This window comes from Mesoplodon bidens (assembly GCF_964165515.1).
Source record: "Mesoplodon bidens genome assembly, chromosome: 13".
Classification (NCBI taxonomy): Eukaryota; Metazoa; Chordata; class Mammalia; order Artiodactyla; family Ziphiidae; genus Mesoplodon; species Mesoplodon bidens.
Genome location: NC_138169.1, coordinates 19,089,303 through 19,112,330, shown reverse-complemented (window position 1 = coordinate 19,112,330; position 23,028 = coordinate 19,089,303). Strand labels below are relative to the sequence as shown.

The following is a 23,028-nucleotide window of genomic DNA, read 5'->3' as shown; positions in this document are numbered from 1 at the left end:
GAGACTGTTAGTGACTGGGGTGTTGAGAGAAACCTTGAAAAAGCCCTTTCTCCAGTCACTAGACTGTCAGATGGGGAAAACCCATCTGAAGCATGGCTTTCTACGCATGCCTGAATGCCCCATTCCCCTTCTGGGACAAGACTCACTAAATACCAGGGTTACCTTTGCATCTGAGCAAATAAACATTAACGTACCCCCTGAGCAGGCTTGCGCACTTGCGGACTCTAGTGTTCCAACCCCAAAAGACAGCTTGTGACCATTCCGGAAGAGATACTGCAGAAGGTGAGCCAGGAGGTGAGAGGGGATGGGGGTCTGGGAAGAGAGCAAAGACTGCTACACCTAAGATATTCACCCAGTGATCCCTAACCCATACACCCTGCTCACTACTTTGTCTGGAGATTTTTGTTGGTTTCCCATATTGGAGTCGAAGGATGGCTTTTTTTTTTTTTTTTTCTTTTTGCATACCCTTGAGTTCTGACTCCCAAGAGTTGTTTGCTTGCAAATGGGATGGTCTAGATAGATACAAGAGTTAAGAAACAGTACTCCTGGACACTACTTCCTGGGGGGTGGGGGGATGGTTTAAACATTCCCCCACGATGTTTGGAGAAATCCTGGCAAAAGATTTGAGGGAGCTTCCACTAAAGAAGGGATCCCTGGGCTTCCCTGGTGGCGCAGTCGTTGGGAGTCCGCCTGCAGATGCAGGGGACGCGGGTTCGTGCCCCGGTCCGGGAGGATCCCACATGCCGCGGAGCGGCTGGGCCCGTGAGCCATGGCCGCTGGGCCTGTGCGTCCGGAGCCTGCGCTCCGCAGGGGGAGAGGCCACAGCAGTGAGAGGCCCGCGTAACGCAAAAAAAAAAAAAAAAAAAAAAAAAAAAAAAAAAAAAGAAGGGATCCCTGCTCCAGTATTGTGGATGATCTTCTGATTACCAGTAAGACAAACACCTAGGACCAGAATACAGTGTTGACTTTGAACTTCTTGATTGAAAGAGGCTAAAATGGGTCCAAAAAAAAGGCAGAGTTCTCAGCCCTCTGTTAAATACTTGGGTTCTGAACTCTCACAAGGATAGAGAGACTTGCTCCCCGACAGAATGGAAACTCTAGACCCCCAGGGATTCCTGGGGGTGGCCGGGTTCTGCCCCATGTGGATCCCCAACTTTGGACTCATAGCAGAACCCCTTTTAGGAAGCTCTTAGGGGAGACGATTAACCTCTAGACTGGAATCTTGGAAGAATAAACATCTGGAAAACCAGCTCCATCCTCACTGGACCAGACCTTATGAGGAACATGATGGGGAAACAGAAACCATGCTTGCTGCAGAAGAAAAACTGGGACCAAGATCATCCAAACCTTGGCTGGTTCCAGACCCCCAACAGTGACTTCTCCAAGGGGGCAAATGAACCCCTTCATGTATCTTAAGTTTCTTTTCAGAAAGAAGCTGCAAGAAAGAAATCAAGGTGAGCGGGATTGCTGCAGTGGTGGCTTTGGTAATTCTCAGAAGGCAATTTAAATAACTTGTTAGATTACCAGAATGATTGTTCTCTTTTGTTATGCCTTCTCTTGGCTTCTAACCTCCCAGGCTTGGAAGGACAATTCAGTGATTACCTACTTTTGCCAAAGTTTGAGAAGTGCTAATCCCTTTAGCTGTTGGACTTGTCATCCAAAACCTTTTTTCTGTATTGGACCATGCTGATCCCTTGACTGTGCCTGTCATTAATTTTTTGACTCTCCCTATCTTCACTATGTCTTCAGATGTAACATATCAGATTAGGCTAATAGAATTTCCTGTCCCCTGTTTTTCCTTGACTAAGCTGAAATTTGGTCCTCTCCTCATGTCCTTGGATTTTTAAAGACCTGGTGTCTACCCCTGGCAAGGTTCTACTTTGTCAGGATATTGTAGAAACTGTACTTAATTTTCCCAGGCTATGTCCCTTCCATATTTAATATCTAAGAATGTCAGATGTCTGACATTCTGTGTGCCCCCCTCAGGGTACATCTTCGTCTGTGGTTTCAGTTACCAATCTTGGGCCTATAAGTGCCTTGACAACTGGTGTGTAGGTAGTAATTGTTTATTAAAATCAAAATGTTAACTTGAATCCAGGAGTAAGAGAATATTTTCAAGTGAGTACTAAGCAGTTTGATTCCATAAGCTGCACCCCTTATCAGCAGGAAGTAGCCAGAACGGTTTTTGCCTTTATTCCTCAAGATTAAGGAATGATCAAAAATAGGGGGAACTGCAACCGTGAGTTAAATCCATCTCACCTGTTTCCACTAAGGTTGTTTAAGACTTGCCTGTCCTCCAAGCAGCCCATAGCTAAACAATAAGGTATTTGCCCAAGTTGTTTTCTAGGAACTTGGAGTCAGCTGTGTCTAGTTCAGCTGAGCTGGTTGAGACTGGATAGGACCACCCACCATTCACCTGGGCATGGGCAGGGGTCCATCTTTTGAATGCAGAGGCCTGTAGCTTATGCCTGTGCAGAATGATAATTATCGCACCTTTTTCCAATCACCTGCCCCTGCTCCCCACGCCTCCGCCCTGCAGCTTTATTCTTCATCTCATAAATACCCTGAGCCCCTTGCCTTCAAGGAGAGGCAGATCTGAGATTTGTTCTCCTATCTCCTTGCTTGGCTGCCTTGCGAATCAGTCCTCTTCGTTGCGAACTTCAGTTTCTCAGCATTTTGGCTTGCTGTGCATCGGACAAAAGGAGCTTGCTTTGGTGTTAGGCCTTCTGCAAATCCCAAACTTGAGGACAAAAGTGAGGTAGGCTGTTTGCCCCCATTTTACAGATGGGGTAACTGCGACTCGCTCAAGGGAACACACAGCCAAGGTGACAAAGTCTGAATTTAAGCCCAGGTTTCCCTGACTACAGAATCTGTACTGCTAATATATATATTTTTTAACTCATGTACTTTAGCATTTCTGGGCATGTCCTGGATGTTTACTGTCAATATTTGTGAATTAAAATGGAGCTTTCAGTTCTCTGCTTCAAGGAGAAAACTTCTCACTGTCGACTGAAAAACAAAGCATACAACCTGAAAGTTGAATTGTTTTTGTTCAGGGACATTACTGACGACTGCAGGGCCCTCTCAACTCTGAAGAACTGTTCCAAAGAGGTAAGGGAGGAGCCAGGATATGAGTTTTTGCGGGGGGTGTGGGGGGGTGCAATTGAACACTCGGAAGATTACTGCTAATCACAAAAAGCATCTCAAGTGAATGAGTTTAGTGCCTTTCTGTAAGAAGACGGAAGAATCTAGGCTCATGGAAATTGTTCCTTTGATATGCATCTTAACTATCTAGTACCAGTATCCTGTTTTTTTCCATCTTGAGTTCCACCTAGGGCACACAAACCCTCTGGGCAGCTGCAACCTAGGATGGCTTGAGGGATGGCCATAATCCATTGTTTACCAGAATGGCAGGCAAAGTTCTTTGTTTGCTGAAATGGCAGGCAACGTTCTTTGCCCACACCGGGAAGCAAGAGAACCAGCCAGGCTCTTCTCAAGAGGATGTAAATTTAAAAGTCAGGAGAAAAAGGTGAGAGACGGGGCAAGAGGGCAACCCTGGTAGCACAGAGAGGAGGCTGAGAACGTGGGGTGTTAAGTCAGACTAACAGGGTGGACAGGTGTGAACCATGAGCATTCTCGCTTTACACCTAAGGAAACTGAGGCCCAGGGGACGGCGAGAGGGGCCCGCGGAAGGAAGAAACTTAAGGGAAAGGCAATCGGAACCTCGAGTTTCCAGGCCGTACCCAGAGCGCCCCAAAACCGCATAGGCGGGGGTTTTCCGCACCTGGGGCTCCCGCTTGTCGCTCACGCCCCGCCCCTCCTATTGCTTATTGGTCCTTTCAGGCACGAGACCAATACAGGAGTCAGCCAATGGGAGTGGCCCACGGCGCGTCTTTCCCGGGAAAGCGGAGGCAGAGCGGGAACCCGGAAATGCGAAGTGCAGACAAATTGAGGAAGCCAATACGCTGCGAAGAGGATGGCGGGCCGACCAATGGAGAGTCGCCGAGGGCGGGGCCACGGTCTGACGGACCCCGGAGCCGGCGGCCAGACGAGACTGCGAGTGCTGAGTGCTGAGAAGGCGACAGCAGAGCAGGGCCGGGTAGTGGCGCCAGGTGAGGAGGGGGTGAACTGGGAAGGGTGCAGCGGGGCAGCGAGCCCTGGGTGGGGTTCGGAAAGGGGCGGCTCCTCAGAATGACCTTAGTCCAGTGTCCTCGCCTCTTGGAGCCTCTGTTTCCCCCTCCCTAGCTAGCGAGGGCTGAGATTGGTGCCCCCCAGAACGCCCGTCCTCCTCGGAGAACTCCAGCCCCGCCGAGGAGCCCGCGCCGACCACCTGACGAAGCAGTGAACCACACCCTCTTCCGTACCTCCCCATTAGAGCTCGTACCAAGCCTTTTCAGATGTTCTGTATCAACCAGCCAGGCTCCCCCAGAAATCTTATCAGTTCTGGGTCTTGGTCCAGTACCAGGAGCAGACGGGATCGGGTGCTTAGGCCCTGGTTATGAATAAAAGAGGTGAAGACCTGGGTACTCTGGACCCAGATGCACTGGGAATTCGTTCCCGAATGCCTCTGTTTATTCCCTGTAGGTTGTCTGGGAATTGACTTGCTCTGTGTATCAGTTTCTCTCCTGTAAAGTGGAGCCTTGGGGCAGCTTTCCTCCGTGAGGTGGTGACGGGTAAGTGAGATAAGGCATTGCTAGCACTCAGCTCAATGCCCAGCACACCGTAGTTGCTTAATAAATGCTTATTGTTAGTATGATGGTGCTTGCAGAGCCGATCCCTGCACTCCCACTGCCAGCCCCAAGCACCTGCTCATTGTCACAGAGGGCAAGTGGTCACCCCCTCCAGTGGCCCACAACCTGAGTTCCTCTCGAGATGCTCAGACTGCCCGAACTCTAGGCGGGATGCCTCCTGGACAGGCAATAAATCAGGCCTCCAAATAGTTGTACTTACCAAAGAATGAGCCTCAGAACTACCTTAGCTGTTCTGGACATGTGTGTTATGTGTCTAGGGCACCCAGTGTTTGGGGTCAGAGGCCACAGATTTATGCTTAAGTGGGGAGGCTTTTGAGCCATGGGTTCCTGAACCCAAGGCCATCACTTGCTCACTGGGTGACTCTGGGCAAGGGCCTTCACCTCTCTGAGCCAGTCTCCGCTGGAGAATGGGGCAGCCTCAGCTCCTGTTGAAGATTGCAGGAGGGTACGTGTGAGGTCCTTAGGGTTTAGCACAGGGTCTGGCACACAGTAGGTGTTTAATAGCAGTTGGGGGGTGGCAGCACTGCTTTTTGCAGTCACACCGCCCTGGAGGCGGCACCTGATCCTTGCCTCACCCCCACCCCCTCCCTGCTCACAGTGAATTAAGAACCGTGGGGTCTCCAAGCCTCCCTTGAAGCCAGAAATGTGTCATCAGGGTATTGGTTCACCCTGCTTCACCTCCTGCAACTCCTGGTTCCTTGCAGATCCTCCTCTCTCCCAGGCCACTGTGGACATGTGCAAGGGGCCCACCCCTGGGTCCAGATGACACTCATGTCGATGGCTTCAGTGATGGCGGTGACTGAACCAAAATGGGTCTCAGTCTGGGGCCGCTTCCTGTGGGTGATACTGCTGAGCATGGTGCTGGGCTCCCTGCTGGCCCTGCTGCTGCCGCTGGGGGCCATGGAGGAGCAGTGTCTGGCTGTGCTCAAAGGCTTCTACCTGCTCAGGAGCAAGTTGGACAGGGCCCAGCCTGCCGTCACCAAGTGCAGCAGCCCATCCACGGAGCTCAGTGTCACGTCCAGGGATGCAGCACCGCTGGTGGTCAAGACCAAGGCCTCTCCAGGTAAGAATGGCCACGTCGCCTCGACGCTCGTTAATCCCATAAGTATTTAGAGGGCCAGCTATGTCGTGTGTGCGGGGCACAGGGTCAGCCCTGAGCTCCTAGCTAGACAAGGCGATGGGTAGCTGAGATACATGTGGTGATACGGAAGCAGAGGGAGCTCCCTGGAGGAGGGGATGCCTGAGGAGAGACCCAAAGGAAAAAGGTTTGAGGGGAGAGTGTTCCAGGCAGAGACCACAGGGTAGGAGAGCCCTGGGCACTTGAGGAACTAAAAGAAGTCTATAGGAGGTGTGGCTGGCACTGGGGGTGGGAGGGCCAGCAGAAAAGGGCCAGAGGTACAGCAGGGTCCAGTTGAAAACCACTGGATTAAAAGAATTTTTTAAAGGCCCAGGGATGAGGAGGCCCCCAGGGTCTAGCAGCAGCCAGGGCCTAAAGGGGCAGGGGTGGAGGCAGGGGGAAGGGACCTGCACCTCCAGAAGAAATCACCAGAACGGCTGCGAGCTGGAGCAGAGGTAGGGGAGGGCCGCCTGACAGCTGCAGCTGTAGGAGAACACAGCCACTCAACGACGGCAGGTTAGAGGAGGGGGCCGGGGAGCCCGGCTGCTGCCCCCACGGTAGAGAATGGCTCTGGGGCTGAGTGGACAGTGACCAGCACAGGGCCCTACTGGGCTGTAGGGAACAAACCTGTCTGCACATACAGGTATGCGGAAGGGCATGTACAGTATGGCTGGATTGAGCCCCCTGAGGCCATGGAGGAGACCAGCTGTCAGGGGTGACACCTCCCCTGAACGTCCTCTGCCCCTCCCTCACCCACGCCTCTTTGACTCTTTTCTAGCCAGCAAGTTAGAAGCCAAAGCAGCTTTGAACCAAGCCCTGGAAATGAAACGCCAGGGCAAGCGAGAGAAAGCCCACAAGCTCTTCCTGCACGCCCTCAACATGGACCCGGGCTTCGTGGACGCGCTCAATGAGTTCGGCATCTTCTCAGAAGAAGACAGGGACATCATCCAGGCTGACTACCTGTACACCAGAGCACTGACCATCGCGCCCGACTACAAGAAGGCGCTGGTCAACCGCGACCGCACGCTGCCGCTGGTGGAGGAGATCGACCAGCGGTACTTCAGCATCATCGACAGCAAAGTGAAGAAGGTCATGTCCATCCCCAAGGGCAACTCGGCACTGCGCCGGGTCATGGAGGAGACGTACTACCACCACATCTACCACACAGTGGCCATCGAGGGCAACACTCTCACCCTGTCCGAGATCAGGCACATCCTGGAGACCCGCTACGCTGTGCCGGGGAAGAGCCTGGAGGAGCAGAATGAGGTCATCGGCATGCACGCGGCCATGAAGTACGTCAACACGACGCTGCTCTCCCGCATCGGCTCTGTCAGCATCGGCGACGTGCTGGAGATCCACCGGCGGGTGCTGGGGTACGTGGATCCCGTGGAAGCTGGCCGCTTTCGCACGACCCAGGTCCTGGTGGGCCACCACGTCCCGCCCCACCCTCAGGAGGTGGAGAAGCAGATGCAGGAGTTCATACAGTGGCTCAACTCGGAGGACGCCATGAACCTGCACCCGGTGGAGTCCGCGGCCCTGGCCCACTATAAACTCGTCTACATCCACCCCTTCATCGACGGCAACGGCAGGACCTCGCGCCTGCTCATGAACCTCATCCTCATGCAGGCGGGCTACCCCCCCATCACCATCCGCAAGGAGCAGAGGTCCGAGTACTACCACGTGCTGGAGGTGGCCAACGAAGGCGACGTGAGGCCGTTCATCCGCTTCATTGCCAAGTGCACGGAGACTACCCTGGACACCCTGCTCTTTGCCACCACGGAGTACCCTGTGGCACTGCCAGAGGCCATACCCAACCACTCCAGGTTCAAGGAGACGCTGCCTGTGAAGCCCTAACGCTCTAAATCCTCCCTTGGTGACAAAGGATGTCCCGGGGGGGATAAATCCAAGAAATTCGGCATTTCTAGAAACCTAGTCATCTCCCAGAGCAGAAGGAGATGGGTAAGGAACTTAAACATTCTTTACCTCCAAATGCTTCTTTAAAGAAGAAAAGTAAGTTATTAAGCCTTGTCCCTAAGATAACTTATAATTGAGCCCAGTTATTTATTTCCCTCTGAGCTGGTAAATAAATGTGTGCTGTCAGCTGTCTGTGCTGGTGGCCCCGATCCTTGGGGTGGCCCCAGCAGGCTTTGGGGGCACCAGTGCTCCTTGTGTGACCAGAACACAGGTTCTGGAGCAGAATCTGCACTGAGGTGGGGGAGCTGTGGGATGAGGTCTGGAGGAGTAACCCCTTGCAGCCCTTTCTGGAACCCGCCGCGAGGGTCTGTGACTACCTGAGAGAAGCCCGCACGGCTGAGGAGAACCCGGTCGCAGTTGTGAGAAGTGACTGAAAGCTTCCTTTCGTACAGATGTTGGCTCCCCTACCAAGAGGTTAGTGTTGTGACTAATCCTTACTGGTAGAGCAAATTTCTGAGATACGAAATGAACGTTTACAATATATCTAGTTAGATACCTCGCTTATTTCAAGAAAAGATTCTTTGAGCCATAGTTTGCAAACTCCGGTACCAGAGGCTGTTGTTTTCCCACATCGACCGTTTCTCTAATTAAGAACAGGGGCATGGCTATCCTGGGTTCTTTGTATTGGATGTTTCTCAAATTTGCAGCAATTCAGACCAGATGTTTCAGTCTAAAGGTTCTTCTGGGTTTGTTGCAGCAATTCAGACCAGATGTTTCAGTCTAAAGGTTCTTCTGGGTTTGTCACCTAACAATTAAATCTTGCTGCAAATCAATCAGGCATTAGGACACATCCGAAGACAGACACCTAGTCAGTACCCAACAAGCATCTGTGAGGAGTCAGAGCGCCAGTTCACAGGAGCCGAGAAACACTTTTGACCGTAGCCAGGATGCATCCCTTTAATCCACTCACCTGCCCCACAGCCACTGTCCCCTCGGGGAAGCAGAGCAGATTGCCTTGGAGTGGCCTCATGTTCCCAGCAACTTGTTAAAAGATAAAATGTTACATGTAACAAAGCCAAGTTTCCAAGTTGGCTGCTGCTGTTTAGTCTGAATGGAGCATGGAGTAATTTTCTGAAAGATTAGTACGTGAAAAGATGTATGAAATGGCCCCAAGTGATAGTTATTCAAACCTTGATAAAAAATATTTTTGTATTTGTATGCTGCCATAAGGTATTTCTTAAACCTTAACTCTTCTAATCGTCTTGCTCTTTATAAGCACACCAAGGAAGCCTGACAGAAGTGCTTGCTTTGTACTAGAGGGAGAAATTTGCACTTTAGCTATATGAAGGGTATTATTTTAACAAATTACTAATAAAGTATTTTGTTACATAAATGCCTGAGACTTTGCTACCTTATTATACAAGAGATGTTCCCATCTAGGGGTAGAAGGGATTCTTTCAGAGAACTTTAGCCCTATTCTTTATATTCTGGGAGAAAAACAGATCCAAGATGGTAATTAATTATTTCAGCAAGACAACGAGACAGAACTGGTTGGTTATGTTGACAGGGATGTATCGCTGATCTTGCACTAAGACACGAGTAGCTGAAATGGTTTTTCATATATCTGTTTACCATCAGTTCCCCCCCCCAGGACTACATAAACCCACTCCTATGTTCCTGAAAATCTATTTCTAGAACAGTCAACACCCTGCACCTAAATCGGGTCCTGCTCAAGTCTGAAAGGTCCACCTCTGTAACAAGCCCCTGTGGACATCTGAGAGGGTGAAGTGAGGTCAGAGGATTAGCAACAGCAAGAGAACAAAACCGTTTACCACCACGTGACCTGGATTGCTAAGGAAAGGTCCATGGCCCCTTGGTCCCCGACTGACCCACATCCTCTCACCCACAGAACGGGCCTCTCTGCAGGGAAGTGGATGGCCGGCCATCCCAGAGAACACAGGTTCTTCTGACTGCTCCACAGCCGCTGCTTGAATTCAAAAACACCTAACAAACGTTCTGTACAGAAGATAAAGATGAGGTACAGAGAACCTATCAATTAAAAAACTTACTTACAAAACAACATGAAATATTTCTAGAAATGACAAAACCACGGCCTTTAAGTCCTTAGAGATACGTGCTACAGTATTATTGGGTGAGCACTAATGATGTCTGGGATATCCCTCCAGAACCCAGGGGATACAAGAGGGGCAGGAGGTGGAGATGAAGACTGGCTACGAGCTGAGCAATGCTGAAGCTCAATGACAGGCACACGGGGCTTAGGTTTACTATTCTGTCTACTTATCTGTTTCAAATTGTCCATTAAAAATGTTAAGTTAAAAAATAGAGGAAAGCCTGAATGATGCATAAAACCTTTAGAAACAGATAAATGAGCTGATTTTCATGACATAGGAAAGAATTCCGATTTTTTTCCCCAGAGTGCCTTTTATAACGTCAGTTTCCCTACTGAACTGCCAATGTCACTTTCAAAGCAATAAGTACTGGATAAAAGATGTGGGTAAAAAAGCTTGAAAGCTGTAAGCGCCAAACTGCTGTAAACTGAAGTTTTAAACCGAAGATATCACAGCAGAAATGGTTTAAATCAAAGTGCCAAGCGGATTTGACTTACAAAAGTTCTATTTACACACCCATTAGGTAAACCAAGGTACACCCATTTCAAAATACATATTTGAATGCACAGCTGAGTACCTTTCGACAAGAAGTTTTTAAGAGAACTTCAGTTTAATAAAGCTAAATGGGGAGAATTAAGTTTGCACTTGACAATGCTATTTAAACAAAACCAAAGGGCTGAAACTCAGTATTTAGACAAAGAACACAGTTCACTAGTCACTAGGCAAAGAAAAACATCCATAGCAGATGGCGCACAGAATTCCTATACAAAACAAAATGTCACAAGTATTTTGCTTTTAGGAAACGAAACAGTGGGTTGACGTGTCATTTACAAATACGTAATATAAAAATGCACAGCCCCCGTGAACAAAAGCCCATCAGATGTTTTTTATGTGATGCCCCTTGCCCCCACCCCTTTACTAAAATAGGCCATTCTGGTGAATTACTAACATCTGCCATTTTGTCTTTTAAAAATTAAGAGTGACGGGCACATGTGCTGTGCAGGGTGTAAGAGAAGTGTCTTATAAAAAGGGGACCAGAGGTGGCGAAAAATATTTGGACAAGGGGGTCTCAAAACGGTGTGTTCGCGTTTCACTTCTGTTTCTCACTCTTTGAGACACATCTTAGGAAACTGCACCCTGCGCCCAGCCTGTGGAGTGACCGTTTTCGTCCTCTCGCCCTCAATATGAGGGAGCACTTAAAGCCTCTTTTTTCCTTGGACACCCTTTTCCCGTCCTACCTAAACCAGAGCAAGCGTGTGGTCACGGGCACTGCACTGGGTCCTGCACAGCCAGGGCGCAGCTGGGCTCCGGGCATCTTCCCGGCCAGCATCAAGTAAGGCATCTCCCTTCTCACACAGTCCCACTCACTTTCTCAGAAGCAACTTGGCAAAGTCGGCATTGGACATCTTGGGTACCTCGGTGGCCGCCGGCGGTGGGGCAGGGCCATTCTCAGCCTGGGCCGCAGTGGCGCTTGGGCGTTGCAGGGCACGGGGCAGCAGAGAGAGCTGGGTCCTCCCCTTCCCCCGCCTGGAAGAGCAAACAATGCACGGACCTTCTGAGGCGACAACTGATGAAAATAAGCCAGGACGGTCTTAGATCACCCCAAGGTAAAAGGTGAAAAACAAGAAACAAGAAGGGTAATAAGACGAGCCCTGTTCTCCCTGACTTCGGCTATTAGGTAAAAATCACTTTACCCAACTTTGCCTTTTCCAAAATTCTGGCCAGGGCCGTGCCTGTGTAATACTGTCACGCATAGGGTGGATGAAAATGGCCGTAAACTTGCAGACCTCACCAAAGAACCTTGCACCCTGCTGCCTGATCCCTGTCGGGTGAGAACAGAGCTTCTATCTGGATTACAGGTGGAGATAGAGATCAGCACGGCAAGCACGTGGCTGTCAGGTTTGGAACCTACACATATGGATTCACCTGCCAAAGGGGACTTTAACGTAATCACTGTCTTAATCAAAATAATAAAATAAATAAATAAATCACCGTTGTAAACCGGCGAACACGAGAGAGGGTCCCACTTCCAGACTGGCCGTCAGCGTGGACTTGCTGCAGACACCCTGCCCTGGGAACGAGCGTGAGAGCCCCAGGGACGCCAGGCCCTGACCTTCAGTGAGTCTGCACTCACTGCGCTGAGGGGAAACTCGGTCACCGTGGTGCAGGCCAGGACGAAGTCTGCACCAACGAACACACAACACTTACGCTCCGTAGATCTGCCGCGGCACCATGGCGCCCCCCGGGGCTTTCCTTGCCTCTGGCTTCTCCGGAGCCTTCCTCTGAGGCGGGTTGCTGATAGCCACTTTGATGACGTTCTCTTTGATCGTCATGCCGTCCATCTTCAGGACGGCCTGAGACGCCTGGGATTCGTTTTCATACTCCACATAAGCCAGGCCCTGAAAGTTTGCAAAAGCCCGGCCAGGTGAGTGCTGCAGGGCACAACCTCCTCCCTGAGGTCCACCGCCGGTTCAGGGTGGGCCCTCGACCCTTGGGTTCCCTCCCCACCACCGCCATCCTTTGTCTATAGGTCTCACAGCACTAGTCTCCCTCCCTATTTCTGCAACTGACTAACTTCAAATAGCTTTTTAAGTTCAATGCATTTTGTGCTTGCTCCAGCCAAAAAAAGAAAGGAAGGAGAGAGATGGACCAGCATAAATCTAGCAAATGGATGAGGTGTCCTGGACACAGGTGAGCCCCGATGTCCCTGTGCCTGGGGACGCCCTTATTCATATTCTTCAAATCTCGATTAACCTGGATAAACGGGGCAGGGGTTGAGAGGTCAACCAAACTCTTCTTAAACAACTACTCAAAACGTGGTCAAGGATTTCACAAGAGTTTGAGGGGACCAGAGAAGGGGAGGACGTGGTAAGGGGGAAGCCAGTGCAGGGACCTGGGGAGATGGCCAGAGGCCTAGTGAAAAGAGGGGTCCAGGCAGGAGGGAAGAGACTGCAAAGGGGGGCACCTCACCCCAAGGTCCCACAGCCTGGGAGCTGCACTGGACCCCCTGCTAATTCGTGGTAGTTTTTCTTCAAACACCCTATTCTTTTTAGTACAATGAGCCACATACAGGTTCATCTGACTCCAGATGGAAAAAGAGCCTAGCGCACCTATCCTTCTGTTAACTTCTCGTCTGCTTCCTAGTAGAGAGATCAGAACCCACTCTAGAACCAAGTAACCTCTGAACAGAGGCTCGCCCAGACTCCGGGAGGCAACTGCCGTCTGCTCAGACGCTGACCTTGGGTTTGCCGGCCCGGTTGGTGACCAGCCGGATGTCCTTCACAGTGCCGTGGGCCTTGCAGATCTCTTCTAGTTCCTCTTTCGTGCAAGAGAATGGCAGGCCTGAGACGAACAGCTTGTGTTTCTCCAGGGCAGTGCTGTACCTGAACACCTACAGGGAGGAGTGGGGAGAGGAAATCATGACCCGAGGCCCAACCCAGCTCCCCACGACGCGGGGTGAGGCCTCGTCCGCAGGCCTGGCCCAGCCAGAGCCCAGAGCCGGCTCCGGGTGCTGGGAACTGTTAACTCGCCCTGGGCAAGTCACTCAACTTCTCGGAGCTTCCACTTCCTCCTGTGTAAAATGGCAAGTGAAGCCACTTTTCCCAGAGCCTGGGTGACAACGCAATGAGGTAACATACAAAACACCTGGCACAGTCCCCTGTCACTCCTAACCATCCAACGGCAAGCAGCCATCAAGCAGCCATCACACAGTTCCTAACTGTACCGTCCTGTGTCAAGTAGTGCCCGTTCGAAGTGACCCAGCCCCGAGTTGAGACCTCAGTGAAACAGCTCAGAACAGAACTGACCTGGTTAACGCGGAAGTTTCCTTCTTAACAAATGTTCCACGTGTATTCTAAATATGAGCTGCTGCAGGAAAAGAGCGCTTACCCCGTCCTACCGCAACCCTACATAAAGGCGTGCTTTATTCCACAAACCTACCTTGAAGTCTGGGTTTTTGCTCTTGTCCACACAGGGGGAGACAAACATTGGCCGCCCCTCAACGGTCTGCCGATCCAGCTCCAGGGCCCGCAGGGCCATCGCCTCCTCTTTAAACTCCACGTAGCAGTAGCCCCGGAAGTCGCCGCGGTTGCTGAAGATGGGGCGGACTTCGACCACATCCCCGCAGGCCTCGAAGAGCGGCCGGAGCGTGGCGGCAGGCTCCCGCAGGCCGTAGGGCAGGTTGCTGACGAAGACGGTGACGCCGTCCTTGCTGCTGTCGTGCAGCACCTTGGGCGCATCCCTCCTTCGGGCGGCCGCCCGCTGCTCCTTCTGCTCAGAGGGAGGCTCTGCGGCTGCAGGGGCGCTGCTCCCAGAGAGGCCAGGGTGGGCTTCTGGGCCCGTCTCAGCTTCCCCAGCGGGAGGAACGCTGTTCTCCACCCTCCTGCGCTTGGAAGGCTGCTCTACAGTAGGTCAGGAGAAAAGCAGTGACGATTAGTTAACTGCCCCTTCCTGTCGGTGAGCTGTGCAAGGGGAGTGGCTGGCAGGGAAAGGGCTCTCTTCCCCCTATACGCCCCGCCCTCTGCCAGGTCTCTCTTGACCCGCCCGACTCGTCCCACTCCCTTCTGGGCCCCCGTTACATTCGTGTGAGGGGACGAACTCAGGTGCAAGTGATAACCTAAGTCCTCATCGGCCATGCTTAATCATATGAGAGGTCAGTGGGTCTCCAAGTTGGGCTGGCAAATCCCAAGGACCCCCATCCTAGACAGCCCAGGGCAGCGAGGGGAGGATAGAGCCTGGGGACCACGTGTAAACAAGCACCTCCGGTGACACTGATGTATGTGCTCCCCGGGCCACCCCTGGAAGGAGTACAAAGTGCTACAGTTCCTACCCATGTTCACGATTGTCATGTCCTTCAACAGAACTTAACAACATTCTACTCCAACCCGCTCTTCCCACTGCCTCCAGGGGGACCATACTGGAACCCAACTGGTGAGGGCCCCCTGCTTCCAGACCTTCCCCATCAGTTTCCCACTGCCTTCCCGATGGAGCCTGACCGTGGCACGCTGCATTCCAGGGTGCCCTGACTGGGTCTGCTGGCCTGCCTGCTGCCCCAGCCTCACCCACCCCAGCACCCAGCCCTCTGCCATACATCAGGGCCCAAAGCCAGACACTTGCTGCTCGGAGAAAACGCCAGGCTGTTCTGTGCCCTGTGCCTTGCTGGCCCTGGCTGGCTGCCCCTTCCCTTCTTTCTCACTTGACAGTCAGTCACTCCTCCCCCAGATGCCAAGGTGCAGCGTCACTTCCCCACGAAGTCTTTCCTGTAGGCCGCTGACCCCCTAGTGCTTTCCCTAGCCTCCACCATGACTCACACCTACATCTCCCCGAGTCCCTATTACACGTCACTGCAGTCACAGGTCCCGTTTGCCTTCCCCTGCTAAACCAGAAGCCCTAAAGCGCAGTGAGCTACCCACGGTCATTTCTGAAGGCCCCAAAAAGACTCGGGGAGAAATTCTTGGTCAACTGAACAATGACTCCATTACTATTTCCCTCTGGTTGACAACTCTGAACTAGAAAAATGTTTAGTGTCCTTTAGTGTCTAGAGACAATTCTTTACCTTGACTGATTTTGCTGAAACAAATCTGACCCACACCCACACCTGCCCACGCCTGAAATGGCAGGGGTGACAGAAACACTGGCTGGAAAATTCTACCTGTCAAAACCATCAGGTGGGGACAAGTAAGGCTGGTGTCACTGCAGGGCCCGGCTGCAGCAGCGGTGCGGGGCGCCAGGGCCTGAGGATAAGGCAGTGTCCATGCTCGGGGAGTGGTGGGACAGGGTGGGGTGTGGGAGCCCACGGAAAGAGAGGAGGCACCACTCAGGAAGGGGGCGGTGGTGTCAGCAACAGGGTAGAGAGCGAAGCCCAGGGGGTATGGGCAGGGGTGTGTCTACATGGCGTGGCACCTGGCACAGGGCCTTGGAGTCAAGCCGGGGAAGACGGCACCCACGTAGAGGGCAGGCAGGGACAGGGAGGGTGGTGGGCACCTCGCAAGCAACTTATTCTCAAATGCAAGAAAGTTCTCCGTGCTGCTTTGTGCCCTGTCTGGAGCTCCGGGAAGTCCTACCAGGCCTTACCTTCCTCATCATCGCCCCACTCTTTCTCATCATCCTCATCAGCTTTGCTCTTGTCCGAGCCTCTGGTCTTCTTCTTCTTTTTCAACGCTTTCTTCTCTGCCCGGGCCCTCTTCCGTTGTTCAACCTTTTCTTCCTCTTGCTGGGCAAGGGCTGCTTCCTTCTCCGCAGCCTGGAAAATCGGGATATGAAGCATCACTGGATGTGGCGATTACATGAAGTCTACTGACTCGTGATGGAAGAGGTGGGGGCACAGGGAGGATGGCCACCACCCGGGAGAAGGGAGGAGACCAGGAAGAGGAGGAGGGCTGCTCCCAATCTCCCCAGCCGAGCCCCAGCCTCTTCAGGCTTCTTGGGAGCTGCATCTCAAGTCTACGGTATGTCTCACAAGATCCCCATGATGACTCACCAAAAGAAAGAAAAAAAATCTATGAAACTGAGGCCCTGATTTATTTGGGGGTGTTCATGCTCCAATCGCTAGGCTAAGTATGTCAGGCTCCTCTTTTAGCTTCTTCGTCTATTCCAATAACCTTTAGGGCCAAAATTTCTGTTTTGGATTTGTATCTATCGTTGGGGCTAAAGTTTTAAGCCGATCTAAAAAGATGACAGGCTTAAACGTTGATTCAAACATTTCATAGTTGATACTCCGAGTAAAAGACATTTCTCAGGACGACCCCAAAGGTTCTGACAAGGAACATTCATTCCAAACACAGTTAAAATAGTTTTCAGAGGTTCAAAGACTTGAAATAAAGAGCATCGTTACCTTAATTCTCTGCTCATTAACGCGAGCCAGTCGAGTTTCGGTTTTCTGAACGGCTATATCCCAATCTTCTAAAGTACCTTGAGAGGAAGAGAAGCAAACTTTCACTTCTTCAGATTTTGAAGGATATAATAATATAAAATTTTCTTACCGTCCCACACCTCCAGAAGAAAGCTCTTCCTTCAAACAGTAACAACTGGAGAATCGGCTCCCCATTTTAAGAAGATTTCATTTCTATAGGTTTCAAGTTTCAGAATTCAAATAGTCCTTCCAGGTGTGTTTAGAACATCCGTTCTCTTTTAGAAAAGAGACTTGAAAACCAGAATAGGTTCTTTTATGGGCTCTCTGTAGCAAAGATTATGAAAACATTCTAATGCAAAAGGTACAAGACATCTGTACTAAGACCGAAAGATTTTAAGAGCTCCTGAAATGATAAATGCTGGGGTGTTTTTCTTACTGTTGTTGCTGTTTGTATGTCTATCTCCAGTTCTGAGGGGTTCATACCCCAAAATCCAGACTAACGCCCATGGAAACTGAACACTGAGGCTCTGAAATTCACAAGGGAGGCACACGTGACAAGGGAGCGCGTTTTGCCGTTTGCCTCTCGGCGCTGTGCTGGAGCACAGTCTCTCCTGATTCCCAGGGAACCCTTGGCAACGCCTGCAGATGGTTCTGGTGGTCAGGACTGGGGGCAGGAAAAGTGCTACTGGTACCTAGTGGGTAGAGGGAGGCCAGGAATGCCGCACACAACAGCCCCCACCAAAGAGAGTCTTGAGAGGCCTGCACTAGAGCATCGTCACGGGCCCCCTGGCACGTGGAGTCTGAGGAGGGCTGCAGGACTCCCCCCTCTCACTGGCGAGCACCGCGTGACGGTCGCATCAGAGAGGCCCCTTGAGGGGCTGAAGCCGTAAACACAGTCTGTCCTTAAGCCTACAGACCCGAGACCAAATGGCAAAAGGGACAGACCCCAAGCCAGAGGCAGCGCGCCGAGGTCCCCACCTTCTGTCCTCTCCATGGTGAGCAACACCTCACAGACGTGCTCTGGGTAGTCGCTGGTGCACTGGACGGCCCGGTGCAGAGCCTTCCTGCAGTGCTGAGTGTCACCGTGGGCCCTAAGGCAGAAAACACACAGTTGAGGCTACCAGCACACAAAGCGGAAGGCGCACAGGGAGGGCTGTCTTCACACAGCTGACATCACGGCATCAAAGCCCACCGCTTCTGAAATGCCATGCTCTTTGTGCTACTGATACTTTTAATGCTTTTCTCCTTTTCCCAGAGAGCCCCTCTAGTCAAAAATGAAGGCTTTCTTCTAAGCCACTCTTTCCCTTAGCAAGTCAGTGCTAGTGGAAAACGCACCTGGGGACAGTGGTCCTCAGCCAGGCGTTCTGCCTTTACTGCATTCACATGTGCAACTCATGGGGGGACCCAAGAGCTGTGGGTGACTTGATAAAGTCCCTAGAGAAATTCTAGGACACGGTCCCACTCGAGGGGAGAGTCACTGACACAGGGGACTGTCAGATTTCATGCCTAGAGTCAGATCTTCCTACGCTGACATGGAAATATATACTGCTCATCAGGACAGTATATCTAAAAAAGCAACTTTCTGTTCATCCCAGCAGTTATGAGATGCTATGTTCTCATTTCTGTTTTAAAACTTTTTATAAATATACATAAACATTGTAAATGCGTATTAGGACACTCAGAAAAAATTTAGAGCAGCAGTTCAGACCCCTGAGGGTCTCTAAGACCCTTTCAGGAGGTCTGCAAAGTCAAAACTACTTTCATAATAATACCGAAACATTTATTGGACTTGTTCCACTGTGCTGACATTTGCACTGAGAGTGCAAAAGCTACAGTGGCTCTTAGCACAAATCAAGACAGTGCACACCTTGTTAATATTCTGTGTGACAAATGGGATGCACACATCAAAGCACCTCCTTTATACTGACGTACAATGGTTGTAGCAAAGATAATGGGTTACTGTTTGAGTTGCAAGCTGGACTAGTTACTTTTTTTCATGGAACATCATTTTCACTTGAGAGAACAGCCGAGTGACAAAAACTATGGTGATTCAGACCTGGGTATTTGCTAGACATTTTCAAAAATTAATGAAGTGAGGCTATAACTTCAAGGAAAACCACTTAAGAGTTTTTGTTGACGGTGATAAGACTGGAGCTTTCAAGTGAAAATTAGAGCTTTGGAAAATTTGTATCTGTCACCATGAGTCTGACAGCTTCCTACTTGTAAGGCTTTTCTACAAAGATCAGTGCAGATATAACAAATGGGATAATGAAACGCATCAATATTTGGAAGAGCTGCAGGACTTAATGAGTCAGCATTTTCCACACACACAACGCATGTCACGGAATCATGTGTGGATAAAAGGTCTGCTCAGTGCAAAACAGACCAATGGATATTAATGCAACAGAGTGAAAAGTTCATTGATACGGCTTCAGATTCCAGAATGCAAATGACTATGACTTGTTAAATTTTGCTGTAGTGTAAAAGAGTATCTGCAATTATCTGAAAAAATACCCCCTTCTCTTTCCTAACCTCTTATTTGTGTGAGGCCACATTTCCTTCATATTCTTCAATGAAAACGTCACAACAGAGGGGACGCAGAAGCAGACGTGAGAATCAAGCTGTCTGCTACTAAGCCAGACTAAAGATATCTACAAAAGTATAAAACCAGCCCACATTCTCACTGCATTATTTTGGAGTTTGGAAAGCAGTCCTTTCTCATAAAAATGTTAAATGTAATGAATTTATTGTGAATTTTAAATGAATAAAAATATTTTTTAATTTCTCAGTTTTATTTTCTAACATGGTAAACATTAATAAATATACCTCACATAAACAAAAGCTTTTGAGGGGGTCCTCAAATTTTAAGAGTGTAAAGGGGGTCCTGAGACCAAAACATTTGAGAACTGCTGATCTAGAGGAATATTCAAGAAGTTTTAACAGTGATCTTCTCTGGGGAAGGATTTTAAGACTTTCACTTTCTATCTCACATTTTTTTAAATGTTCAATTTTAACTTGAGCACATACTATTTTTTAAATCAGGGGTAAAAAAAACAAAATGTTCAGAACAGAAAAAAGATGTATTTATAGACATGCAATGTCCAAGATATACTGAATTTAAAAGCTGGTCATATTCTTTATACCTTCTCCATGTTATAAACATTATTTAAAATAATTTTAGAGGTTTAGAAAGTGTATACTATAACTGCATCATCATTTCTTAAAAATTTAAGCATAGGAAAGTCTCAAAGAACATACCCAAACCATTAACTAACGGTGGTTGTGTGCGGGCCTGTCACTGCAAAAAAACTTGGGTTTTTTCCTCTCTGCTTTTTAGTATTTCCTACTTTTATAGACAAAGCAAATACAAAAAATAAACAGCTCCCCCAAAAGTCAAATAAAACATTCATGTCCAAAAATCAAAACCAAAATAAATTGAAAGTAATGAATTATACTCCAATAAATATGTTAAAAAAAAAAAAGTAATGCATGGCTCTAAGAGCCCAGGCACAGAATATCATCTTTGGTTCTCTATAGCCCTGCCCCATAAACCCCCGCCACCGAGGAGAGACAGGACGGTAAAGAGAAGCAGTGTACTGCACGGAGCAGGCCCAGGCTGCAGAGGCAGGGGGCATGCGGGTCACACCTGACAAGCACCACCCCCAACCCCGGCCAGTTACCTTTCCAGGTTGTAATACTCAAGCCACATGTTGGCGTACTTGGCGTTCCCTTTGGTCATGATGCTGTCCCAGAGCTCCCGGGCTTTCTGCATGTTATTGCACAGGCGAGCCTGCACGCATTAGCAGACTGAGTTAGGAGAGGACTCAGACCTTACGATGGTGACACTCATTACAAAACACACTTCAGATGCACATGGCTAAAAACCTCCCACCCCAAAACTATCAGCGTTACTTAACTCCCTGGACATTCCCAGGCCACCCCCCATGATAACAGCCCGGCCCAAACATGTCAGCCTTTTTGCAGTGACAAGCCTCAGGCTGTCTGCCCATGTTCACCTCGAGAACCACACTTGGGAGCCCACAGGCACTCACGACAGTACTGGCCAGGTGTTTTTTATTAACTGTAAGTGTTTTATTTGAAGGACAAGGCAGTGAAAGAAAGATGGATCGAGGAGCAGATGCCGGCTCTTAACTTCTGAGCCGCAGTTGCTGCATCGTTAACGTGGTCTCAACACAACCATCCCATCCACCAACTACCAGATACCTGACTCTCCCCTAGAGGACAAACCATTAGAATTTTACAATCCTACGAGCTGATTAAGGGCAGGGTTCACGTCTTACTCACCTTGGGGTCCTTGGTTCAGCAATAACATTCAACTCATTATATCCTCTGATTATTTGTGAAACTGTCTGTCTTCCACACTAGATTAAAGCCTTACTAGCACAGGGACAGGGTTTATCTCGTCCCCCGGCACACAGGGAAAGGCCTGGCAAACGACTCATGCTGGGAACGTGCTCATCAATGGGGCACAGCACGGGAAGGGAAGAAGTAACACACAAGTGAGTGCCTGGCATTCAGACAGCTGCTGCGCAACTTCGAGCTGGGAGCTAGGATTCTCCCTAAGACAGAAACGAATGTGTGTCGAGCAAGGAAATAAACATGAATCCCTACAGGGCCTAGACCGTCACCTGGGATCCCGACTCAGCTTCGGTCACACTATCGGACAAAGGTCCCTCAAAGGGGGATGAAACGGACAATGTGTCAAAAACATTTACCTCAATCCGAGCCCAGTTCTGCATGATCAGGCAGCTTGGATCTCCACTCTCACTGAAACCTTGAAGAACAGAAGTAGTCGAAATCAGAAAGTAATTGAGAGGCAAATCGCCTCTGACTAAAAAGGTACACGGAGCATAACAGGCAGCACGAGCGGCCAAGGCGGGAGGCCCACTTACGCTCCTCCACCTCCTGCTTCAGGTAGTCCAAGGCGCGGGCGAATGCAGACCGCAGCTCCTCCAGCTCTTTACTGGAGTCTGTGAGAAAGTGCAGAGAGGTTCGGCTCGAGGAAGCCACATGCCACGTCTTGTTTGTTCTTTTCAATCCTATACTGAAGCTCCCTGGCATGCTGGGGACACGGAAATAAAACTGCCAGTCCCTGCCCTCATCACACAGTGGGGGGAGGCAGATACAGGAAGACAGCACATCACAGACAGTACGAGGACAAAGGTGACAAGGGCGCCATGTGCCGGACCACAGCAGAGGGGGTCTCCCCGAGCCAGCAGAATGGCTAAAAGCCCCCTGCATGAGGAAGCAAGCACCAATTAGGGGTGGGGGCATGTGGTTCTGGTCGCTCTTTTTTTTTTTTTTCTTTTTTGAAGGAGGAGAGAGGAAGGCAGGGGATCCCATGGAGGTTCAATGATTTAAAAGGAACACAGCAGTCCCACGTAAAGAACTATTTAGGATACACAGAAGGGAGAGAAGGGAGAAATGAGACTAAAGAAGTTGGCAGGAGCCAGTGTAAACCGTAAGGACCATTACTCTCTCCCTTTACAATAAACGGCATGATTCGTTACAAACTGAAATAGCTAAAATTTCTGAGAAAAAAAAAGTTACCAATATCACCTGCCCCACCATGAGATATTTGGGCAACTGGGACATCCTACCAAAACACATGTTAAGGAAAAACTCAGTTCTGATAGGAAACACATAAACTTCAATACCTTGTTTGAAATCGACCCTTCTCCTCAGGTAATCAAGGTACGCCTGCCAAATCTCCACATAATCAGTGGCCTGAATGAAGCCAGCACTCAGAGCTTTCTCGAAGGTCACTGGGGTTGAAGAAAAAGCCAGGATTTGTTGCCAATTCAAAAAGAAGTTATCAAGATGATTATAAAAACCGCTACTGACTATAAAATTCCATATGGCTTAAATAGTAATAGTAATAATGGGATGCAACAAAGTGAAATGAGCTAAAGAGAAATGTTCAAAAGAAAGGCTACTACAGTGGTGTACGAACTGTGTTCTAGAAAGGGCACATCCCACAAGGTGCCCTGCATTAAAGTGCTCCAGGTCAAGTAAGTTGGAGAAAAGACCATGACTCCCTGGAAAATCACAATGAATATTAAGACGTTAAAAAGTTCTAATAAGTCAAAAAATACAACTACTTCATACCTCCCATTTAGAGCCCTTCTTGTCACTAATACCCAATATCCCAAAGTAACTGCTTGGGGAACGCTGATTTAATGACTTTTGTCACAGCTCAATGTTTCTGACTCGGGACAAAAAGCTTAGAAGTCTTCCCACAAAAAC

At 49.7% G+C, this 23,028-nt stretch overlaps 2 protein-coding genes across 5 annotated transcripts in view; one reads left to right on the top strand and one right to left on the bottom strand.

The window, feature by feature from the left end:
- Positions 1 to 4,021: 4,021 nt before the first annotated feature.
- On the top strand, positions 4,022 to 10,405 carry FICD (FIC domain protein adenylyltransferase). 2 transcript variants are annotated; one of them, XM_081252304.1, is made up of 5 exons: positions 4,022 to 4,112; positions 4,585 to 4,673; positions 5,456 to 5,814; positions 6,647 to 8,510; positions 8,562 to 10,405. In XM_081252304.1, exons 3-4 carry the CDS (start codon positions 5,514 to 5,516, stop codon positions 7,720 to 7,722), a joined length of 1,377 nt encoding a protein of 458 aa, XP_081108430.1. In that variant the 5' UTR covers positions 4,022 to 4,112; positions 4,585 to 4,673; positions 5,456 to 5,513; the 3' UTR covers positions 7,723 to 8,510; positions 8,562 to 10,405. The 2 variants fall into 2 exon arrangements, with proteins under 2 accessions (XP_081108430.1, XP_081108429.1); XM_081252303.1 differs by having other exon boundaries at positions 6,647 to 8,518; positions 8,569 to 10,405.
- Positions 10,406 to 10,485: 80 nt separating this feature from the next.
- The window catches only part of SART3 (spliceosome associated factor 3, U4/U6 recycling protein), a 32,609-nt gene continuing 20,066 nt past the window's right edge, over positions 10,486 to 23,028 (bottom strand). For all 3 annotated transcript variants that reach the window (XM_081252295.1, XM_081252296.1, XM_081252297.1), the window contains 11 exons: positions 22,440 to 22,547; positions 21,675 to 21,752; positions 21,498 to 21,556; positions 20,442 to 20,551; positions 17,740 to 17,852; positions 16,744 to 16,820; positions 15,984 to 16,152; positions 13,851 to 14,311; positions 13,150 to 13,302; positions 12,120 to 12,310; positions 10,486 to 11,438 (listed from right to left, as the gene is read on the bottom strand). In XM_081252295.1, coding sequence (XP_081108421.1) covers positions 11,276 to 11,438; positions 12,120 to 12,310; positions 13,150 to 13,302; positions 13,851 to 14,311; positions 15,984 to 16,152; positions 16,744 to 16,820; positions 17,740 to 17,852; positions 20,442 to 20,551; positions 21,498 to 21,556; positions 21,675 to 21,752; positions 22,440 to 22,547 — 1,682 coding nt within the window. In that variant the 3' untranslated portion in view covers positions 10,486 to 11,275. The remainder of the gene's footprint in view (positions 11,439 to 12,119; positions 12,311 to 13,149; positions 13,303 to 13,850; positions 14,312 to 15,983; positions 16,153 to 16,743; positions 16,821 to 17,739; positions 17,853 to 20,441; positions 20,552 to 21,497; positions 21,557 to 21,674; positions 21,753 to 22,439; positions 22,548 to 23,028) is intronic.

What these genes read in the sequence shown, in the direction of transcription:
- FICD (XM_081252304.1), top strand. Translation starts at nt 5,514, where the DNA reads ATGACACTCATGTCGATGGCTTCAGTGATGGCGGTGACTGAACCAAAA. An exon ending in CAAGACCAAGGCCTCTCCAG is followed by an intron (nt 5,815 to 6,646) that starts GTAAGAATGGCC and finishes ACTCTTTTCTAG; the next exon opens with CCAGCAAGTTAGAAGCCAAA.